Below are 21,159 nucleotides of genomic sequence, written 5' to 3'. Positions count from 1 at the left end.
ACCTTCGGCGATTAGACAATGCAATCATTATATACTTTGATGTTGTAAATTCTAATGATTATTCTAATAATTATATACTATTACAATTTTTTTATAAAATCAAATAATTAATTCGAATAATAAAATTGGCAAAAAAGAAACGATCACTTTTCAGTACTTCTAAATTAATTACAGATACCTTTGGCAATTTAGCAATTCCATAGACTGGTGAAATGTGCACGTTTTTCTCGTGAAATTTGGACGACTTAATGATTATACTATCTGTCGCACGGCCTTATTGGCGTTTCGTTGGCTGGTCTTAATTTTGATTAAAAAAGGCTTCTCAAGTTTCTATTTTGATTTTAGGCCAAAATAATCTGTCTATTTATGTATCATCCGATCAGATGGGTTAGTTTTAGGATACTTCGGTAACCTTTCAAAGACTTGGTAACATTGTTAAATAGGTTTATATGTGTTTTGTATCATTATTATACTTGAACGACTCTACACAAAAATGGTTAAATTTGTTGAAGAGATTTCGGTACAAGGGTTTGGTCACAGCCGTTAATGGATAGTTTTTCGAGAGTTGTGTGCACATGTGCATTTATCATAAATCTCCCAAACAATCGCTTTGCTCGTGTTTGGTCGTAGGACAAATTGCATAATATAAAGCATCATAGTATAATTAAGCACATTTTACTGTAATCTAATATAATGTAATATACTGTGACATAATAAATATCGTGAAATATATTGTTATATAATAATCATAATATAAACCATGTAGTAAAAAATATGAAATAATATAATTCAAAGTGATGTTGGACTATACAATTTAATACAAAAAGTATAGCATATTAGGCAGAGATAAAAGACAGATATCATTGTAGAAATAAACAGAGTAAAGAGCTTAAAATTGGTTCTTCTTATTGCATTCAGTCATATGCAAACACTGTTTGACCTTGACCTTAGACTGCATCTAGATTGTAAACTATATACAGCTCAAGTTCAGTCTCTAAATCTACACTATTTATGCATCAAATATTTTGCACCGCAATGTAAATTTGCATAAACAGGTGGGATACAATACATGCTAGTATCTGCACATGAAATTACAAAAGGTCAGCTAGAAAACTAGAAAACTAAAAAACTAATGATGATTCACTGAAAGTTGATATAGCTATACTGTAATCGACCTATAACAGTCTAACCTACTGTATCTTCAATTCCTTTCGACTCACGTGATACAACAACTCACCATAATACAAAGTTCTGCATAACAAGCAAGAGATTAACATTAACAAAGATACTTTAGAATATAACGTAGGTGGGCTGTAAATAGAATGCAGGTTGGCGGCTAATCTTTACTTTCAAGTAAATTTAAATAAAAGTCAACTCCAGAGTAGATAACAATTGCTATAAGTAGCTAGTTCAACCATGTAACATTTAAACAGGTCAGGGCACGACAACTATTACAAGCGATAGCGGACAACTCTCTCAACCATGTTACTTAACAAACAGATCAATGTGAAACAATTCTAAGCAACTGTGAACAAACTTACTCAACCATGTGATTTCACAAAATGACCAAGGGGGAGATAATAATAAAAACTTACTCGACCATGTGACTGTTGAGCTCTCCACTCTTGTGTTCATCAAACCACCCAACACTCTGTCTCATCACCGCTTTGAAGTACGCTGTTCTGATTCTGCGAACCTGTCTTTCTCCAGTCCATGTCCAAAATGTTATTCCTGAAAACGCTCAATTAATTGACAATTATAGACCACCATATATAGACTACCATATATAGACCACCAATTATAGACCACCATATACGTGTAATTATCTGTGAACGAATGATAGATATAATAATACAATTGGATGTTGTGTGTAGATTGTAAGATTGTAGATAGTAGAGAATATTATATTTTAAAATAGATGTTAGAATTAGGTTAACTATTAAAATGACTGTTTTATAAGAAACCTATAAAACCCGTTTGGGTACAAATGTATTAAGTGCGTCCTATTTTTGAAGTACATGGATACAGCTATAGATAATTAGATGGATACAGCTATAGATAGTTAGATGGATACAGCTATAGATAGTTAGATAGATACAGCTATAGTTAGTTAGATGGATACAGCAATAGATAGTTAGATGGATACAGCTATAGATAGTTAGATGGATACAGCTATAGATAGTTAAATGGATACAGCAATAGATAGTTAGATAGATACAGCTATAGATAGTTAGATGGATACAGCTATAGATAGTTAAATGGATACAGCTATAGATAGTTAAATGGAAACAGCTATAGATAGTTAGATGGATACAGCTGTAGTTAGTTAGATGGATACAGCAATAGATAGTTAAATGGAAACAGCTATAGATAGTTAAATGGATACAGCTGTAGTTAGTTAGATGGATACAGCTATAGTTAGTTAGATGGATACAGCTATAGATAGTTAAATGGATACAGCAATAGATAGTTAGATAGATACAGCTATAGATAGTTAGATGGATACAGCTATAGATAGTTAAATGGATACAGCTATAGATAGTTAAATGGAAACAGCTATAGATAGTTAGATGGATACAGCTGTAGTTAGTTAGATGGATACAGCAATAGATAGTTAAATGGAAACAGCTATAGATAGTTAAATGGATACAGCTGTAGTTAGTTAGATGGATACAGCTATAGTTAGTTAGATGGATACAGCTATAGATAGTTAAATGGATACAGCTATAGTTAGTTAGATGGATACAGCTATAGATAGTTAAATGGATACAGCTATAGTTAGTTAGATGGATACAGCTATAGATAGTTAGATGGATACAGCTATAGATAGTTAGATGGATACAGCTATAGTTAGTTAGATGGATACAGCTATAGATAGTTAAATGGATACAGCTATAGTTAGTTAGATGGATACAGCTATAGATAGTTAAATGGATACAGCTATAGTTAGTTAGATGGATACAGCTATAGATAGTTAAATGGATACAGCTGTAGTTAGTTAGATGGATACAGCTATAGATAGTTAAATGGATACAGCTATAGTTAGTTAAATGGATACAGCTATAGATAGTTAGATGGATACAGCTATAGTTAGTTAAATGGATACAGCTATAGATAGTTAAATGGATACAGCTATAGTTAGTTAGATGGATACAGCTATAGATAGTTAGATGGATACAGCTATAGTTAGTTAAATGGATACAGCTATAGATAGTTAGATGGATACAGCTATAGATAGTTAAATGGATACAGCTATAGTTAGTTAGATGGATACAGCTATAGTTAGTTAGATGGATACAGCTATAGTTAGTTAGATGGATACAGCTATAGATAGTTAAATGGATACAGCTATAGTTAGTTAAATGGATACAGCTATAGATAGTTAAATGGATACAGCTATAGTTAGTTAGATGGATACAGCTATAGTTAGTTAGATAGATACAGCTATAGTTAGATAGATGCAGCTATAGTTAGTTAGATGGATACAGCTATAGTTAGTTAGATGGATACAGCTATAGATAGTTAGATGGATACAGCTATAGTTAGTTAAATGGATACAGCAATAGATAGTTAGATGGATACAGCTATAGATAGTTAGATGGATACAGCTATAGTTAGTTAGATGGATACAGCTATAAATAGTTAAATGGATACAGCTATAGTTAGTTAAATGGATACAGCTATAAATAGTTAAATGGATACAGCTATAGTTAGTTAGATGGATACAGCTATAGATAGTTAGATAGATACAGCAATAGATAGCTAGATAGATACAGCTATAGATAGTTAGATGGATACAGCTATAGTTAGTTAGATGGATACAGCTATAGATAGTTAAATGGATACAGCTATAGTTAGTTAGATGGATACAGCTATAGATAGTTAGATAGATACAGCAATAGATAGCTAGATGGATACAGCTATAGATAGTTAGATGGATACAGCTATAGTTAGTTAGATGGATACAGCTATAGTTAGTTAAATGGATACAGCTATAGTTAGTTAGATGGATACAGCTATAGATAGTTAAATGGATACAGCTATAGTTAGTTAGATGGATACAGCTATAGATAGTTAGATGGATACAGCTATAGATAGTTAGATGGATACAGCTATAGTTAGTTAGATGGATACAGCTATAGATAGTTAGATGGATACAGCTATAGTTAGTTAGATGGATACAGCTATAGATAGTTAAATGGATACAGCTATAGTTAGTTAGATGGATACAGCTATAGATAGTTAAATGGATACAGCTATAGATAATTAGATGGATACAGCTATAGTTAGTTAGATGGATACAGCTATAAATAGTTAAATGGATACAGCTATAGTTAGTTAAATGGATACAGCTATAGTTAGTTAGATGGATACAGCTATAGATAGTTAGATGGATACAGCTATAGATAGTTAGATGGATACAGCTATAGATAGTTAGATGGATACAGCTATAGTTAGTTAGATGGATACAGCTATAGATAGTTAAATGGATACAGCTATAGGTAATGTAGTTAGATGGATACAGCTATAGATAGTTAGATGGATACAGCTATAGTTAGTTAAATGGATACAGCTATAGTTAGTTAAATGGATACAGCAATAGATAGTTAGATGGATACAGCTATAGTTAGTTAGATGGATACAGCAATAGATAGTTAGATGGATACAGCTATAGATAGTTAGATGGATACAGCTATAGATAGTTAGATGGATACAGCTATAGTTAGTTAGATGGATACAGCTATAGATAGTTAGATGGATACAGCTATAGTTAGTTAGATGGATACAGCTATAGTTAGTTAAATGGATACAGCAATAGATAGTTAGATGGATACAGCTATAGTTAGTTAGATGGATACAGCAATAGATAGTTAGATGGATACAGCTATAGATAGTTAGATGGATACAGCTATAGATAGTTAAATGGATACAGCTATAGTTAGTTAAATGGATACAGCTATAGTTAGTTAAATGGATACAGCTATAGTTAGTTAGATGGATACAGCTATAGATAGTTAGATAGATACAGCTATAGATAGTTAAATGGATACAGCTATAGATAGTTAAATGGATACAGCAATAGTTAGTTAAATGGATACAGCTATAGATAGTTAGATGGATACAGCTATAGTTAGTTAAATGGATACAGCTATAGATAGTTAAATGGATACAGCTATAGTTAGTTAAATGGATACAGCTATAGATAGTTAGATGGATACAGCTATAGTTAGTTAAATGGATACAGCTATAGATAGTTAAATGGATACAGCTATAGTTAGTTAAATGGATACAGCTATAGTTAGTTAAATGGATACAGCTATAGATAGTTAAATGGATACAGCTATAGTTAGTTAAATGGATACAGCTATAGATAGTTAGATGGATACAGCTATAGTTAGTTGGATGGATACAGCTATAGATAGTTAAATGGATACAGCTATAGTTAGTTAGATGGATACAGCTATAGATAGTTAAATGGATACAGCTATAGTTAGTTAGATGGATACAGCTATAGATAGTTAAATGGATACAGCTGTAGTTAGTTAGATGGATACAGCTATAGATAGTTAAATGGATACAGCTATAGTTAGTTAAATGGATACAGCTATAGATAGTTAGATGGATACAGCTATAGTTAGTTAAATGGATACAGCTATAGATAGTTAGATGGATACAGCTATAGTTAGTTAGATGGATACAGCTATAGATAGTTAAATGGATACAGCTATAGTTAGTTAAATGGATACAGCTATAGATAGTTAGATGGATACAGCTATAGTTAGTTAAATGGATACAGCTATAGATAGTTAAATGGATACAGCTATAGTTAGTTAGATGGATACAGCTATAGATAGTTAGATGGATACAGCTATAGTTAGTTAAATGGATACAGCTATAGATAGTTAAATGGATACAGCTATAGATAGTTAAATGGATACAGCTATAGTTAGTTAGATGGATACAGCTATAGTTAGTTAGATGGATACAGCTATAGTTAGTTAGATGGATACAGCTATAGATAGTTAAATGGATACAGCTATAGTTAGTTAAATGGATACAGCTATAGATAGTTAAATGGATACAGCTATAGTTAGTTAGATGGATACAGCTATAGTTAGTTAGATAGTTACAGCTATAGTTAGTTAGATAGATGCAGCTATAGTTAGTTAGATGGATACAGCTATAGTTAGTTAGATGGATACAGCTATAGATAGTTAGATGGATACAGCTATAGTTAGTTAAATGGATACAGCAATAGATAGTTAGATGGATACAGCTATAGATAGTTAGATGGATACAGCTATAGTTAGTTAGATGGATACAGCTATAAATAGTTAAATGGATACAGCTATAGTTAGTTAAATGGATACAGCTATAAATAGTTAAATGGATACAGCTATAGTTAGTTAGATGGATACAGCTATAGATAGTTAGATAGATACAGCAATAGATAGCTAGATAGATACAGCTATAGATAGTTAGATGGATACAGCTATAGTTAGTTAGATGGATACAGCTATAGATAGTTAAATGGATACAGCTATAGTTAGTTAGATGGATACAGCTATAGATAGTTAGATGGATACAGCTATAGATAGTTAGATAGATACAGCAATAGATAGCTAGATGGATACAGCTATAGATAGTTAAATGGATACAGCTATAGTTAGTTAGATGGATACAGCTATAGTTAGTTAGATGGATACAGCTATAGTTAGTTAGATGGATACAGCTATAGATAGTTAAATGGATACAGCTATAGTTAGTTAGATGGATACAGCTATAGATAGTTAGATGGATACAGCTATAGATAGTTAGATGGATACAGCTATAGTTAGTTAGATGGATACAGCTATAGATAGTTAGATGGATACAGCTATAGTTAGTTAGATGGATACAGCTATAGATAGTTAAATGGATACAGCTATAGTTAGTTAGATGGATACAGCTATAGATAGTTAAATGGATACAGCTATAGATAATTAGATGGATACAGCTATAGTTAGTTAGATGGATACAGCTATAGATAGTTAAATGGATACAGCTATAGTTAGTTAAATGGATACAGCTATAGTTAGTTAGATGGATACAGCTATAGATAGTTAGATGGATACAGCTATAGATAGTTAGATGGATACAGCTATAGATAGTTAGATGGATACAGCTATAGTTAGTTAGATGGATACAGCTATAGATAGTTAAATGGATACAGCTATAGGTAATGTAGTTAGATGGATACAGCTATCGATAGTTAGATGGATACAGCTATAGTTAGTTAAATGGATACAGCTATAGTTAGTTAGATGGATACAGCAATAGATAGTTAGATGGATACAGCTATAGATAGTTAGATGGATACAGCTATAGATAGTTAAATGGATACAGCTATAGTTAGTTAAATGGATACAGCTATAGTTAGTTAAATGGATACAGCTATAGTTAGTTAGATGGATACAGCTATAGTTAGTTAAATGGATACAGCAATAGATAGTTAGATGGATACAGCTATAGTTAGTTAGATGGATACAGCAATAGATAGTTAGATGGATACAGCTATAGATAGTTAGATGGATACAGCTATAGATAGTTAAATGGATACAGCTATAGTTAGTTAAATGGATACAGCTATAGTTAGTTAAATGGATACAGCTATAGTTAGTTAGATGGATACAGCTATAGATAGTTAGATAGATACAGCTATAGATAGTTAAATGGATACAGCTATAGATAGTTAAATGGATACAGCAATAGTTAGTTAAATGGATACAGCTATAGATAGTTAGATGGATACAGCTATAGTTAGTTAAATGGATACAGCTATAGATAGTTAAATGGATACAGCTATAGTTAGTTAAATGGATACAGCTATAGATAGTTAGATGGATACAGCTATAGTTAGTTAAATGGATACAGCTATAGATAGTTAAATGGATACAGCTATAGTTAGTTAAATGGATACAGCTATAGTTAGTTAAATGGATACAGCTATAGATAGTTAAATGGATACAGCTATAGTTAGTTAAATGGATACAGCTATAGATAGTTAGATGGATACAGCTATAGTTAGTTGGATGGATACAGCTATAGATAGTTAAATGGATACAGCTATAGTTAGTTAGATGGATACAGCTATAGATAGTTAAATGGATACAGCTATAGTTAGTTAGATGGATACAGCTATAGATAGTTAAATGGATACAGCTGTAGTTAGTTAGATGGATACAGCTATAGATAGTTAAATGGATACAGCTATAGTTAGTTAAATGGATACAGCTATAGATAGTTAGATGGATACAGCTATAGTTAGTTAAATGGATACAGCTATAGATAGTTAGATGGATACAGCTATAGTTAGTTAGATGGATACAGCTATAGATAGTTAAATGGATACAGCTATAGTTAGTTAAATGGATACAGCTATAGATAGTTAGATGGATACAGCTATAGTTAGTTAAATGGATACAGCTATAGATAGTTAAATGGATACAGCTATAGTTAGTTAGATGGATACAGCTATAGATAGTTAGATGGATACAGCTATAGTTAGTTAAATGGATACAGCTATAGATAGTTAAATGGATACAGCTATAGATAGTTAAATGGATACAGCTATAGTTAGTTAGATGGATACAGCTATAGTTAGTTAGATGGATACAGCTATAGTTAGTTAGATGGATACAGCTATAGATAGTTAAATGGATACAGCTATAGTTAGTTAAATGGATACAGCTATAGATAGTTAAATGGATACAGCTATAGTTAGTTAGATGGATACAGCTATAGTTAGTTAGATAGTTACAGCTATAGTTAGTTAGATAGATGCAGCTATAGTTAGTTAGATGGATACAGCTATAGTTAGTTAGATGGATACAGCTATAGATAGTTAGATGGATACAGCTATAGTTAGTTAAATGGATACAGCAATAGATAGTTAGATGGATACAGCTATAGATAGTTAGATGGATACAGCTATAGTTAGTTAGATGGATACAGCTATAAATAGTTAAATGGATACAGCTATAGTTAGTTAAATGGATACAGCTATAAATAGTTAAATGGATACAGCTATAGTTAGTTAGATGGATACAGCTATAGATAGTTAGATAGATACAGCAATAGATAGCTAGATAGATACAGCTATAGATAGTTAGATGGATACAGCTATAGTTAGTTAGATGGATACAGCTATAGATAGTTAAATGGATACAGCTATAGTTAGTTAGATGGATACAGCTATAGATAGTTAGATGGATACAGCTATAGATAGTTAGATAGATACAGCAATAGATAGCTAGATGGATACAGCTATAGATAGTTAAATGGATACAGCTATAGTTAGTTAGATGGATACAGCTATAGTTAGTTAGATGGATACAGCTATAGTTAGTTAGATGGATACAGCTATAGATAGTTAAATGGATACAGCTATAGTTAGTTAGATGGATACAGCTATAGATAGTTAGATGGATACAGCTATAGATAGTTAGATGGATACAGCTATAGTTAGTTAGATGGATACAGCTATAGATAGTTAGATGGATACAGCTATAGTTAGTTAGATGGATACAGCTATAGATAGTTAAATGGATACAGCTATAGTTAGTTAGATGGATACAGCTATAGATAGTTAAATGGATACAGCTATAGATAATTAGATGGATACAGCTATAGTTAGTTAGATGGATACAGCTATAGATAGTTAAATGGATACAGCTATAGTTAGTTAAATGGATACAGCTATAGTTAGTTAGATGGATACAGCTATAGATAGTTAGATGGATACAGCTATAGATAGTTAGATGGATACAGCTATAGATAGTTAGATGGATACAGCTATAGTTAGTTAGATGGATACAGCTATAGATAGTTAAATGGATACAGCTATAGGTAATGTAGTTAGATGGATACAGCTATCGATAGTTAGATGGATACAGCTATAGTTAGTTAAATGGATACAGCTATAGTTAGTTAAATGGATACAGCATTAGATAGTTAGATGGATACAGCTATAGATAGTTAGATGGATACAGCAATAGATGGTTAAATGGATACAACTATAGATAGTTAAATGGATATAGCTGTAGTTAGTTAGATGGATACAGCTATAGATAGTTAGATGGATACAGCAATAGATAGTTAAATGGATACAGCTATAGATAGTTAAATGGATACAGCTTTAGATAGCTAGATGGATACAGCTATAGATAGTTAGATGGATACAGCTATAGTTAGTTAGATGGATACAGCTATAGATAGTTAAATGGATACAGCTATAGTTAGTTAGATGGATACAGCTATAGATAGTTAGATGGATACAGCTATAGATAGTTAGATGGATACAGCTATAGTTAGTTAGATGGATACAGCTATAGATAGTTAAATGGATACAGCTATAGTTAGTTAGATGGATACAGCTATAGATAGTTAAATGGATACAGCTATAGTTAGTTAGATGGATACAGCTATAGATAGTTAGATGGATACAGCTATAGTTAGTTAGATGGATACAGCTATAGATAGTTAAATGGATACAGCTATAGTTAGTTAGATGGATACAGCTATAGATAGTTAAATGGATACAGCTATAGTTAGTTAGATGGATACAGCTATAGATAGTTAAATGGATACAGCTGTAGTTAGTTAGATGGATACAGCTATAGATAGTTAAATGGATACAGCTATAGTTAGTTAGATGGATACAGCTATAGATAGTTAAATGGATACAGCAATAGTTAGTTAGATGGTTACAGCTATAGATAGTTAAATGGATGCAGCTATAGTTAGTTAGATGGATACAGCTATAGATAGTTAAATGGATACAGCTATAGTTAGTTAAATGGATACAGCTATAGATAGTTAAATGGATACAGCTATAGTTAGTTAGATGGATACAGCTATAGATAGTTAAATGGATACAGCTATAGTTAGTTAGATGGATACAGCTATAGATAGTTAGATGGATACAGCTATAGATAGTTAAATGGATACAGCTATAGTTAGTTAAATGGATACAGCTATAGTTAGTTAGATGGATACAGCTATAGATAGTTAGATGGATACAGCTATAGATAGTTAGATGGATACAGCTATAGTTAGTTAGATGGATACAGCTATAGATAGTTAAATGGATATAGCTATAGTTAGTTAAATGGATACAGCTATAGATAGTTAGATAGATACAGCTATAGATAGTTAGATGGATGTAGCTATAGATAGTTAAATGGATACAGCTATAGTTAGTTAGATGGATACAGCTATAGTTAGTTAGATGGATACAGCTATAGATAGTTAAATGGATATAGCTATAGTTAGTTAAATGGATACAGCTATAGATAGTTAGATAGATACAGCTATAGATAGTTAAATGGATATAGCTATAGATAGTTAAATGGATACAGCTATAGTTAGTTAGATGGATACAGCTATAGTTAGTTAGATGGATACAGCTATAGTTAGTTAGATGGATACAGCTATAGATAGTTAGATGGATACAGCTATAGATAGTTAAATGGATATAGCTGTAGTTAGTTAGATGGATACAGCTATAGATAGTTAGATGGATACAGCTATAGATAGTTAAATGGATACAGCTATAGATAGTTAAATGGATACAGCTATAGTTAGTTAAATGGATACAGCTATAGATAGTTAAATGGATACAGCTATAGATAGTTAAATGGATACAGCTATAGATAGTTAAATGGATATAGCTATAGTTAGTTAGATGGATACAGCTATAGTTAGTTGGATGGATAGATAAATAAAAACTTTATTATCACCTGTCATTAGTCTTATAGACAAAGGGGGTACCCAGCTTGGAGAAGCTTATGACAACATAGACAATACAAGATTCTGCTTAAGAGAGCACCAGGCCTTTTACCAGCTATCAGCTAATACCTACATATTCTATTTAGCCAAAATAAATCAGATATAAAACAGAAAGTAGAGAATTAGCTGGACGTTTATGGTTAAAGCTACTTACAGTTCAACTGAAAGTTAGTTAACTGCCACCACTCTATTTGACATTAGTTCCAACCAATATCTAGAACAACTGTTTGCTAAGGGAAGACAACTCCGTGTGTTAAAGAAGATAAGAAATGAAACAAAAGTGAACTACAGTGAAGCGAGCCGCTACTAACTAGCTGTATTTTAGTTATGTAACATGTATATAACATGTATATAGCATGTATATAACATGTATATAACATGTATATAGCATGTATAGCCTATAATATGTATATAGCATGTATATAACATGTATATAGCATGTACATAACATGTATATAACATGTCCATGTATATAGCATGTATATAAAATGTATATAATATGTATATATGTAGCATGTATATAGCATGTGTATAACATGTATATAAGATGTATATAGTCATGAAGCCTCAAGTTCTCACACAATTCTCTTGGATCTACTGCATACGCTCCTTTTTCACAAAAAAACAAAGTTAACTCTTGCATCGATTCCATTTTTTCCAACGTTAGAAGCTGTTGAGTTGATCCTGTTAGCTACTGACATTATCAACAAGAACAAAACCAAATATGTGACTGCGCTCAACACTCTATGGGTAACTCTATGAGTAGCCAATAAAGCTTTTGTACCTACAGAGGAGTGGGTTAACTTTCATATCTCATCTTTCTAATCTCATCTGTTAGATGAGGCATAGCACTCAGAGATATTGTGAAGTGTATGTGTGGAGTGTATGTGTGGAGTGTATGTGCGGAGTGTATGCATAGAGTGTTATGTGTGAAGTGTATGTGCGGAGTGTATGCGTGGAGTGTATGTGTGGAGTGTATGCGAGGAGTGTATGCGTGGAGTGTATGTGCGGAGTGTATGCGTGGAGTGTATATGTGGAGTGAATGAGTGGAGTGTATGCATGAAGTGTTTGCGTGGAGTGTATGTGTGGAGTGTATGCGTTGAGTGTATGTGTATAGTGTATGTGTGGAGTGTAAGTGTGGAGTGTGTGTGTGTGGAGTGTATGCATAGAGTGTTATGTATGAAGTGTATGTGCGGAGTGTATGCGTGGAGTGTATGTGTGGAGTGTATGCGTGGAGTGTATGTGTGGAGTGTACGCATGGAGTGTATGCATGGAGTGTATGCGTGGAGTGTATGTGTGGAGTGTATGCGTGGAGTGTATGTGTGGAGTGTACGCATGGAGTGTATGCATGGAGTGTATGCGTGGAGTGTATGCGTATAGTGTATGCGTATAGTGTATGCGTGGAGTGTATGCATAGAGTGTATGTGTGGAGTGTATGCGTGGAGTGTATGCGTGGAGTGTATGCGTGGAGTGTATATGTAGACTGTATGAGTGGAATGTATGCATGAAGCGTATGCGTGGAGTGTATGTGTGGAGTGTATGCGTGGAGTGTATGTGTATAGTGTATGTGTGGAGTGTTTGCATTGAGTGTATGTGAGGAGTGTATGCGTGGAGTGTATGCGTGGAGTGTATGCGTGGAGTGTATGTGTGGAGTGTATGGGTGAAGTGTATGTGTGGAGTGTATGTCTGTAGTGTATGCGTGGAGTGTATTTTCATACCTAAATAGGCCGCAATGAGAATATAGACTCCGACAGCGCAGAAGTTAACAGTGAATGCCATTGTTAGTGATCGCATTGTTTCCTTTGCTTCTGTATCCCTATTTCCATCAGACAACCTATACGTCAAATTACAATTATACAACTATTACAATTACAACGGTATATATATATATATATATATATATATATATATATATATATATATATACATACATCTATATACTGTGATGTCCAAAATAGTTGGTACGCCTATAATTGAAATAACTAGAAATTCATGTTCATATTAAAATAACTTGCCTGTTAGAGCAGCTAGACGAATAAACCTCTATATTTTATAATTACTCATACTGACAGGAGTGTGATGAAACCAATTATCTTAGTATTATAATTAGCTGGTTTTTATTATGAATTTTTACCGGGCAACATCTTCAACTACAATATCTAGCAAGATTCCAATTATGGTCAATTTATTACACATTGTCTGCTAGATATCATATCAAATTAATTTTGAACAGCTCTTTATATAATTTGGTGGCCCTGAAAAGGGCTGTTGGGGTTTTTAGAATTAGGGTTAGTTTGGGGTAGACTGTTTCAAGTTGAATTAGTCATTTATTATATTTTATTTATTTATAATATTTATATATTAACTTACTTCATTGGAATGCAAAACTAATGTTATAAAATGAAAATATGACATTCGGTCAAAATTAGGATTTGAAACTATTTTGGCCATCACTGTATATACTAGTTGTGCTACTTGGTGTTGCCCAGGTAATAAAAAGTCTTTCGACAGAAAATGGATTTGTATTTAACATATAACAACATTTCCCATTCTAACTTTCAAACTAAATATCATGAGAGAAGTGTTTTGTGTAGTTGAAATAAATTAAGAGATAAAATAAAAACAACTGTGAAGGTTTTCAACTTTGTCAAAGAACTTTAAAACTTCGTATCATGAGAAAAAAGGCTTTGTGCACTAAATTAAAAATAAATATAAAACTATAAAGGCTTTTAAACAGCTGTAAGTGTAAAATTTCATAGCTTGAAAGGAGTGTTTCGTTGTAATAAATTAGAAGGAAAATAAAAATGTAAAGGTGTTTAAATGTAAAATCATCATCAAGTAATGGCTAGAAGAGAAAAATTTGGGGAAAATTTACACCTTGTGTACTCACTCAAGCAGTCGAAGCTTAGCACATTCTGCCTGGAGGGTGTTGTTAGACTGGGCTAGGGCACGGAGATTTGGAGTTTCAAAGATGATAAACTTGGAAATAAGGCTACCAAAGTTTAGTATGTTGAATGCAACAGCAACTCCAATGCTCATTAGACTTAAGGAACCAACTGACATTAGAATAATGTCTAGTGTGTCAGCAAACCTGAACTACAAGCAATTGGAGCAGTATCTCAGAAACAGCCCAGCATTCTAAATGCTTTTCAGCCTTCGCCATATTAATAACACAAAAGGTTTTTCTCAATCATTAAACAGGCAAAGTACTCGCATTTTCTAACTTCGCAGTCTTCACTGGAAAGCCAACAAAGAAGCCATTTAAAGCCAAACAGGAGACAAATATTGGCCGCAGTTGACTGCGGTGAACCCTAATCAGTTACAATTGACAAAACTATGTAAAGAACTATTGGCTGAAAGCCTTACAGTTTTATATAGCTTCTTCCTTATCCGTTATTGTTGCTTCTATAAATAACTAGCTGTACCACCCGGCGTTGCCCGGGTAATAAAAAAGTCTTTGGACAGAAAATTGATTTCTTTTTTACATATAACAGCGTCTCCCATTCTAACTTTCAAACTACATATCATGAGAGAAGTATTTTGTGTAATTGAAATAAATTAAGAGAAGAATAAAAACAACTGTAAAGGTTTTAAAACTTTGTCAAACAACTGTAACTTTTAAGCTATTAGCCTGGCATATCGCCAATGGAAAATTCCACTAAGCTTGTTAATAAGGCTAGGCTTCTAATGACAGTACTCCATGACGTTACGTCAGCATTGTCCAGCTTAGCTGTTCTAATAATAGCTATAGCGGGAATGACAGACAGACGGACTTTGAGAAATATATATATATAGATATGCATTGAATGAACCACCTTGAGAATAAGGAGAAACTACTTTGTGCAAAGTCAGCTTAGGCAATCCCAAAGTGTGAGAGCTGATGTCAGTGGGTAGGAAAGTAGTAACTGAGTAAATAATCATTCTTTTCATTCAGATATCATCAGGGTGAAACTCAACAAGAAACATAAGATGTCTATTTGAGCAAGTAGATACCTTGCTTTTAGCCTAAAGAACATAACCAGCTACATTCAACCCTAAAGGTGCCCCGCAAAACGTTTACCATCAGTTGTACTAAATTCTTTGTTGAGTACACCTGACAAGTGCAAAAAAAGGTGTAATGCACTCAAAAAACTACACAGCACATGATTGAAAAATTTAATTCCCTCATTTACTGACCAGAACTTTTAAAGCTTGTTTTCTAAAACCACTACAAGATTTCTGCCAAAAAATTTTCATTAGCAAAAGATAAATTGACATTCTCAGAGATAGCAATGTTTTTGATAGTTGCAGAGACAATGAAGGAAGGCCACAAAATGGTTAGTAAATCTCCTTACTAGATCTCTTAGTTATAATAACACTATTACAAACTCAATAACTTCTTTTTAATCTCAATAATGACTTTTTGCAGCTACAAATTGTGTCATTGACCTCTGTCACGCTCTGATAGTTACTTGTACCAAATACACATATTACTCTTGCTTAGTACTTCTAAACGTTTTTGAGCTCTAAGCATATTTTAGAAATATGAATGAAATATGATGACCCTTACTTTGATGATCGGTTGTAACATATAGTTTTTTGAAAAAAATGTTTCTCCTAGCCTAAAAGCAGTTATTAAATAAAACGACCTGTTTTGTTTGTGTTTGGCATTACACGGTGCTTGCTCTGATAACGAGAACTTTGGCTTGAAGGAACTTTTAGTAGTCTTCAAAAGATTTTCTCTTGTTTAAACTGTTACATAAGATGTAACAGTTTAAACAAGAGAAAATCTATTGAAGACTACTAAAAGTTCCTTCAAGCCAAAGTTCTCGTTATCAGAGCAAGCACCGTGTAATGCCAAACACCAACAAAACAGGTTTGCCAATTTTGCCAACAGGTTCCAATTTTACCAGACCTTTAATAGTTTATTCAGTAACAGCTTTGTATTGCTATAGGTAACCATATTATGGTTACCTATAGCAATTTTACCAGACCTTTAATAGTTTATTCAGTAACAGCTTTGTATTGCTATAGGTAACCATATTATGGTTACCTATAGCAATACAAAGCTGTTACTGAATAAACTATTAAAGGTCTGGTAAAATTGGACATCAACATAGCCCGAGACGAGTGAGTCAAGAGAGCTATCCCATTACCAGAAAACAAAATGCTCAATGAATGTGCACCTACCAGAGTAAGCTGTTTTTTTATCCATCGTTTTCCTTGCCATGCACGACTACAGCATAAAACTTTAATGTATAATAACACATTTAAATAACAGTTTATAGTTAAACAGTTTGAGAACTAACAACAAACAGCCTTGAAGACTTGACAAGTAGATAGGTAAAATGTAAGTGACTATGACTAAGAGCCGGAAAGTGACTGAATAAGAGAGGTTGTATAAGATAGAATAGTAACTAGGTGAGTCTAAATAAGAGAGGTTGTATAAGATACAGGAGTAACTAGGTGAGTCTGAATAAGAGAGGTTGTATAAGATAGAATAGTAACTAGGTGAGTCTGAATAAGAGAGGTTGTATAAGATAGAATAGTAACTAGGTGAGTCTGAATAAGAGAGGTTGTATAAGATAGAGTAGTAACTAGGTGAGTCTGAATAAGAGATGTTGTATAAGATAGAATAGTAACTAGGTGAGTCTGAATAAGAGAGGTTTTATAAGAAGGAGTAGTAACTAGGTGAGTCTGAATAAGAAAGGTTGTATAAGATGGAATAGTAACTAGGTGAGTCTGAATAAGAAAGGTTGTATAAGATACAGTAGTAACTAGGTGAGTCTGAATAAGAGAGGTTTTATAAGATACAGTAGTAACTAGGTGAGTCTGAATAAGAGAGGTTTTATAAGCTACAGTAGTAACTAGGTGAGTCTGAATAAGAAAGGTTGTATAAGACAGAATAGTAACTAGGTGAGTCTGAATAAGAGAGGTTGTATAAGATAGAATAGTAACTAGGTGAGTCTGAATAAGAGATGTTGTATAAGATACAGGAGTAACTAGGTGAGTCTGAATAAGAGAGGTTTTATAAGATGGAGTAGTAACTAGGTGAGTCTGAATAAGAGAGGTTTTATAAGATGGAGTAGTAACTAGGTGAGTCTGAATAAGAAAGGTTGTATAAGATAGAATAGTAACTAGGTGAGTCTGAATAAGAGAGGTTGTATAAGATAGAATAGTAACTAGGTGAGTCTGAATAAGAGATGTTGTATAAGATACAGGAGTAACTAGGTGAGTCTGATTAAGAGAGGTTGTATAAGATACAGTAGTAACTAGGTGAGTCTGAATAAGAAAGGTTGTATAAGATACAGTAGTAACTAGGTGAGTCTGAATAAGAGAGGTTGTATAAGATAGAGTAGTAACTAGGTGAGTCTGAATAAGAGATGTTGTATAAGATAGAATAGTAACTAGGTGAGTCTGAATAAGAGAGGTTGTATAAGATACAGGAGTAACTAGGTGAGTCTGAATAAGAGAGGTTGTATAAGATAGAATAGTAACTAGGTGAGTCTGAATAAGAAAGGTTGTATAAGATAGAATAGTAACTAGGTTAGTCTGAATAAGAGAGGTTGTATAAGATACAGGGGTAACTAGGTGAGTCTGAATAAGAGAGGTTGTATAAGATAGAATGGTAACTAGGTGAGTCTCAATAAGAAAGGTTGTATAAGATAGAATAGTAACTAGGTGAGTCTGAATAAGAGAGGTTTTATAAGATACAGTAGTAACTAGGTGAGTCTGAATAAGAAAGGTTGTATAAGATACAGGAGTAACTAGGTGAGTCTGAATAAGAGATGTTGTATAAGATACAGGAGTAACTAGGTAAGTCTGAATAAGAAAGGTTGTATAAGATAGAATAGTAACTAGGTGAGTCTGAATAAGAAAGGTTGTATAAGATACAGGAGTAACTAGGTAAGTCTGAATAAGAAAGGTTTTATAAGATGGAGTAGTAACTAGGTGAGTCTGAATAAGAAAGGTTGTATAAGATACAGTAGTAACTAGGTGAGTCTGAATAAGAGAGGTTGTATAAGATAGAATAGTAACTAGGTGAGTCTGAATAAGAGAGGTTTTATAAGATAGAGTAGTAACTAGGTGAGTCTGAATAAGAGATGTTGTATAAGATGGAGTAGTAACTCGGTGAGTCTGAATAAGAAAGGTTGTATAAGATAGAATAGTAACTAGGTGAGTCTAAATAAGAAAGGTTGTATAAGATACAGTAGTAACTAGGTGAGTCTGAATAAGAAAGGTTGTATAAGATACAGTAGTAACTAGGTGAGTCTGAATAAGAAAGGTTGTATAAGATACAGGAGTAACTAGGTAAGTCTGAATAAGAAAGGTTTTATAAGATGGAGTAGTAACTAGGTGAGTCTGAATAAGAAAGGTTGTATAAGATACAGTAGTAACTAGGTGAGTCTGAATAAGAGAGGTTGTATAAGATAGAATAGTAACTAGGTGAGTCTCAATAAGAGAGGTTGTATAAGATGGAGTAGTAACTCGGTGAGTCTGAATAAGAAAGGTTGTATAAGATAGAATAGTAACTAGGTGAGTCTGAATAAGAAAGGTTGTATAAGATACAGGAGTAACTAGGTGAGTCTGAATAAGAAAGGTTGTATAAGATACAGGAGTAACTAGGTAAGTCTGAATAAGAGAGGTTGTATAAGATACAGGAGTAACTAGGTGAGTCTGAATAAGAGAGGTTGTATAAGATAGAGTAACCACTAGGTGAGTTTGAATGAAAGAGGTTATATAAGATAGAGTAGCCATTTCCTTTTTGTTTCGCTTTTGCAAAATACATAGTACATTAGCCACTCAATGATATTTTGCTCTAAACATCGTACAGTTTCAACTATGGCACTCTCATATCTAACATCCTTCTGTCTGAAAAGTCTGAAACTTTACTGACTTTCTTTTTCTAAAATTGTGCATCATGCAGAGTTATTGACTAGAGACAAATGTCAGCTATGACTCTAAAAAAATAAAGTGAAAAAACGTCGTAACAGACCCATTGAAGAAAGTAAATTAATTGACTACAAACCAAATTTTTCAGCAATTCATGAGAGGCAGAATATTTCTATCTACAGGTTCGAAATTAAACTTGCACTTGCGAGTGCTTATTTGAGCATAACATACTAAATGGGGTTTTTAGTGTCTTATTTTTTATATCAGCATAACAGAAATGTTGAATTTGTTCACCAAAAGTTCAAACCAAATTATTTTTAGAGTTGTGTGTCATGACAAATATTTCTTCAAAGGTTCTGCCAAAATCAATAAAGTATGACCATGTGGAATAACGAGTAGTACATGCATGCTCCCTTCTACCGGTCTCCGAAATCAAATAAGTCCACAATTATTGCTTTATATTTTCGAGGTAGTAGTGATCAGGATTTCACACGCAGTCACTGAGCAGCTATGTGAATTTACCAAAAATGTTTTCATCAAGTGTTAGGTGAGCAGAGTTTTCTGTTTATTCGGCGTATCTAGGCATGTCTAGTCATGTCTAAGCATGTTTAGTCATGTCTAGGCATGTCTAAAATATTAGAAGAGCATATTTATGCATTTTCTTTCCTTTTTTATATAAAAAAGCTCCTATAGCATTATGTCATTTTATGGGTGACATAAGATAAAATCATTGCAAATACAGATCACTTTATAAATTACATAATCTGTACAGTTGCTGTGTTCTGCTATTGCTTGCTCTGATTAACATGCATATACATTGAGAGCATGATGAGGCGACTCTTAGCTCACATAAACCAAAAATAGCAGACCATGATAGTTTCATTTGATACCCAAAATACTAAGTATTGTCAAATATTTATGTATTGAATCTGGCCAATCTGTCAATGGATTCCCTCGAATTTGTGGTTAAGTGCATAGTTGAGGAACCATCTCACTTATTTGGGAAACTGGTAGAGGTCACATGATCGGTGACCTCATCGCCTGATAGACTAATATCCACAAACTCTTCATGAGCCAGTTCGAAGCTGATGTTGTTGCAACCTTCCTCTTTACTATCTACATAATATAAACGAAAATATAAATATATACATACAAGTGTGTCATACATAAGCAGTACAGATATAACTATAGTTATGTTGTACATAACTAGTACAGATATAACTATAGTTGTGTTGTACATAACTAGTACAGATATAACTATAGTTATGTTGTACATAACTAGTACAGATATAACTATAGTTATGTTGTACATAACTAGTACAGATATAACTATAGTTATATTGTACATAATCAGTACAGATATAAATATAGTTATGTTGTACATAATCAGTACAGATATAAATATAGTTGTGTTGTACATAATCAGTACAGATATAAATATAGTTATGTTGTACATAA

At 32.9% G+C, this 21,159-nt stretch overlaps 1 protein-coding gene across 1 annotated transcript in view; it reads right to left on the bottom strand.

Moving 5' to 3' along the window:
- The window catches only part of LOC137406935 (multidrug resistance protein 2-like), a 33,043-nt gene that overhangs the window by 10,987 nt on the left and 897 nt on the right, over positions 1-21,159 (bottom strand). The window contains exons 2-5 of the mRNA XM_068093536.1: positions 20,723-20,817; positions 14,720-14,925; positions 13,548-13,663; positions 1,596-1,731 (exon numbers count right to left, since the gene is read on the bottom strand). Of these exons, the coding sequence (XP_067949637.1) occupies positions 1,596-1,731; positions 13,548-13,663; positions 14,720-14,925; positions 20,723-20,817 (553 nt within the window). The remainder of the gene's footprint in view (positions 1-1,595; positions 1,732-13,547; positions 13,664-14,719; positions 14,926-20,722; positions 20,818-21,159) is intronic.

Source organism: Watersipora subatra, chromosome 10 (genome assembly GCF_963576615.1).
Source record: "Watersipora subatra chromosome 10, tzWatSuba1.1, whole genome shotgun sequence".
NCBI classification, from domain to species: domain Eukaryota; kingdom Metazoa; phylum Bryozoa; class Gymnolaemata; order Cheilostomatida; family Watersiporidae; genus Watersipora; species Watersipora subatra.
This window is presented reverse-complemented; position numbering and strand designations above follow the sequence as displayed.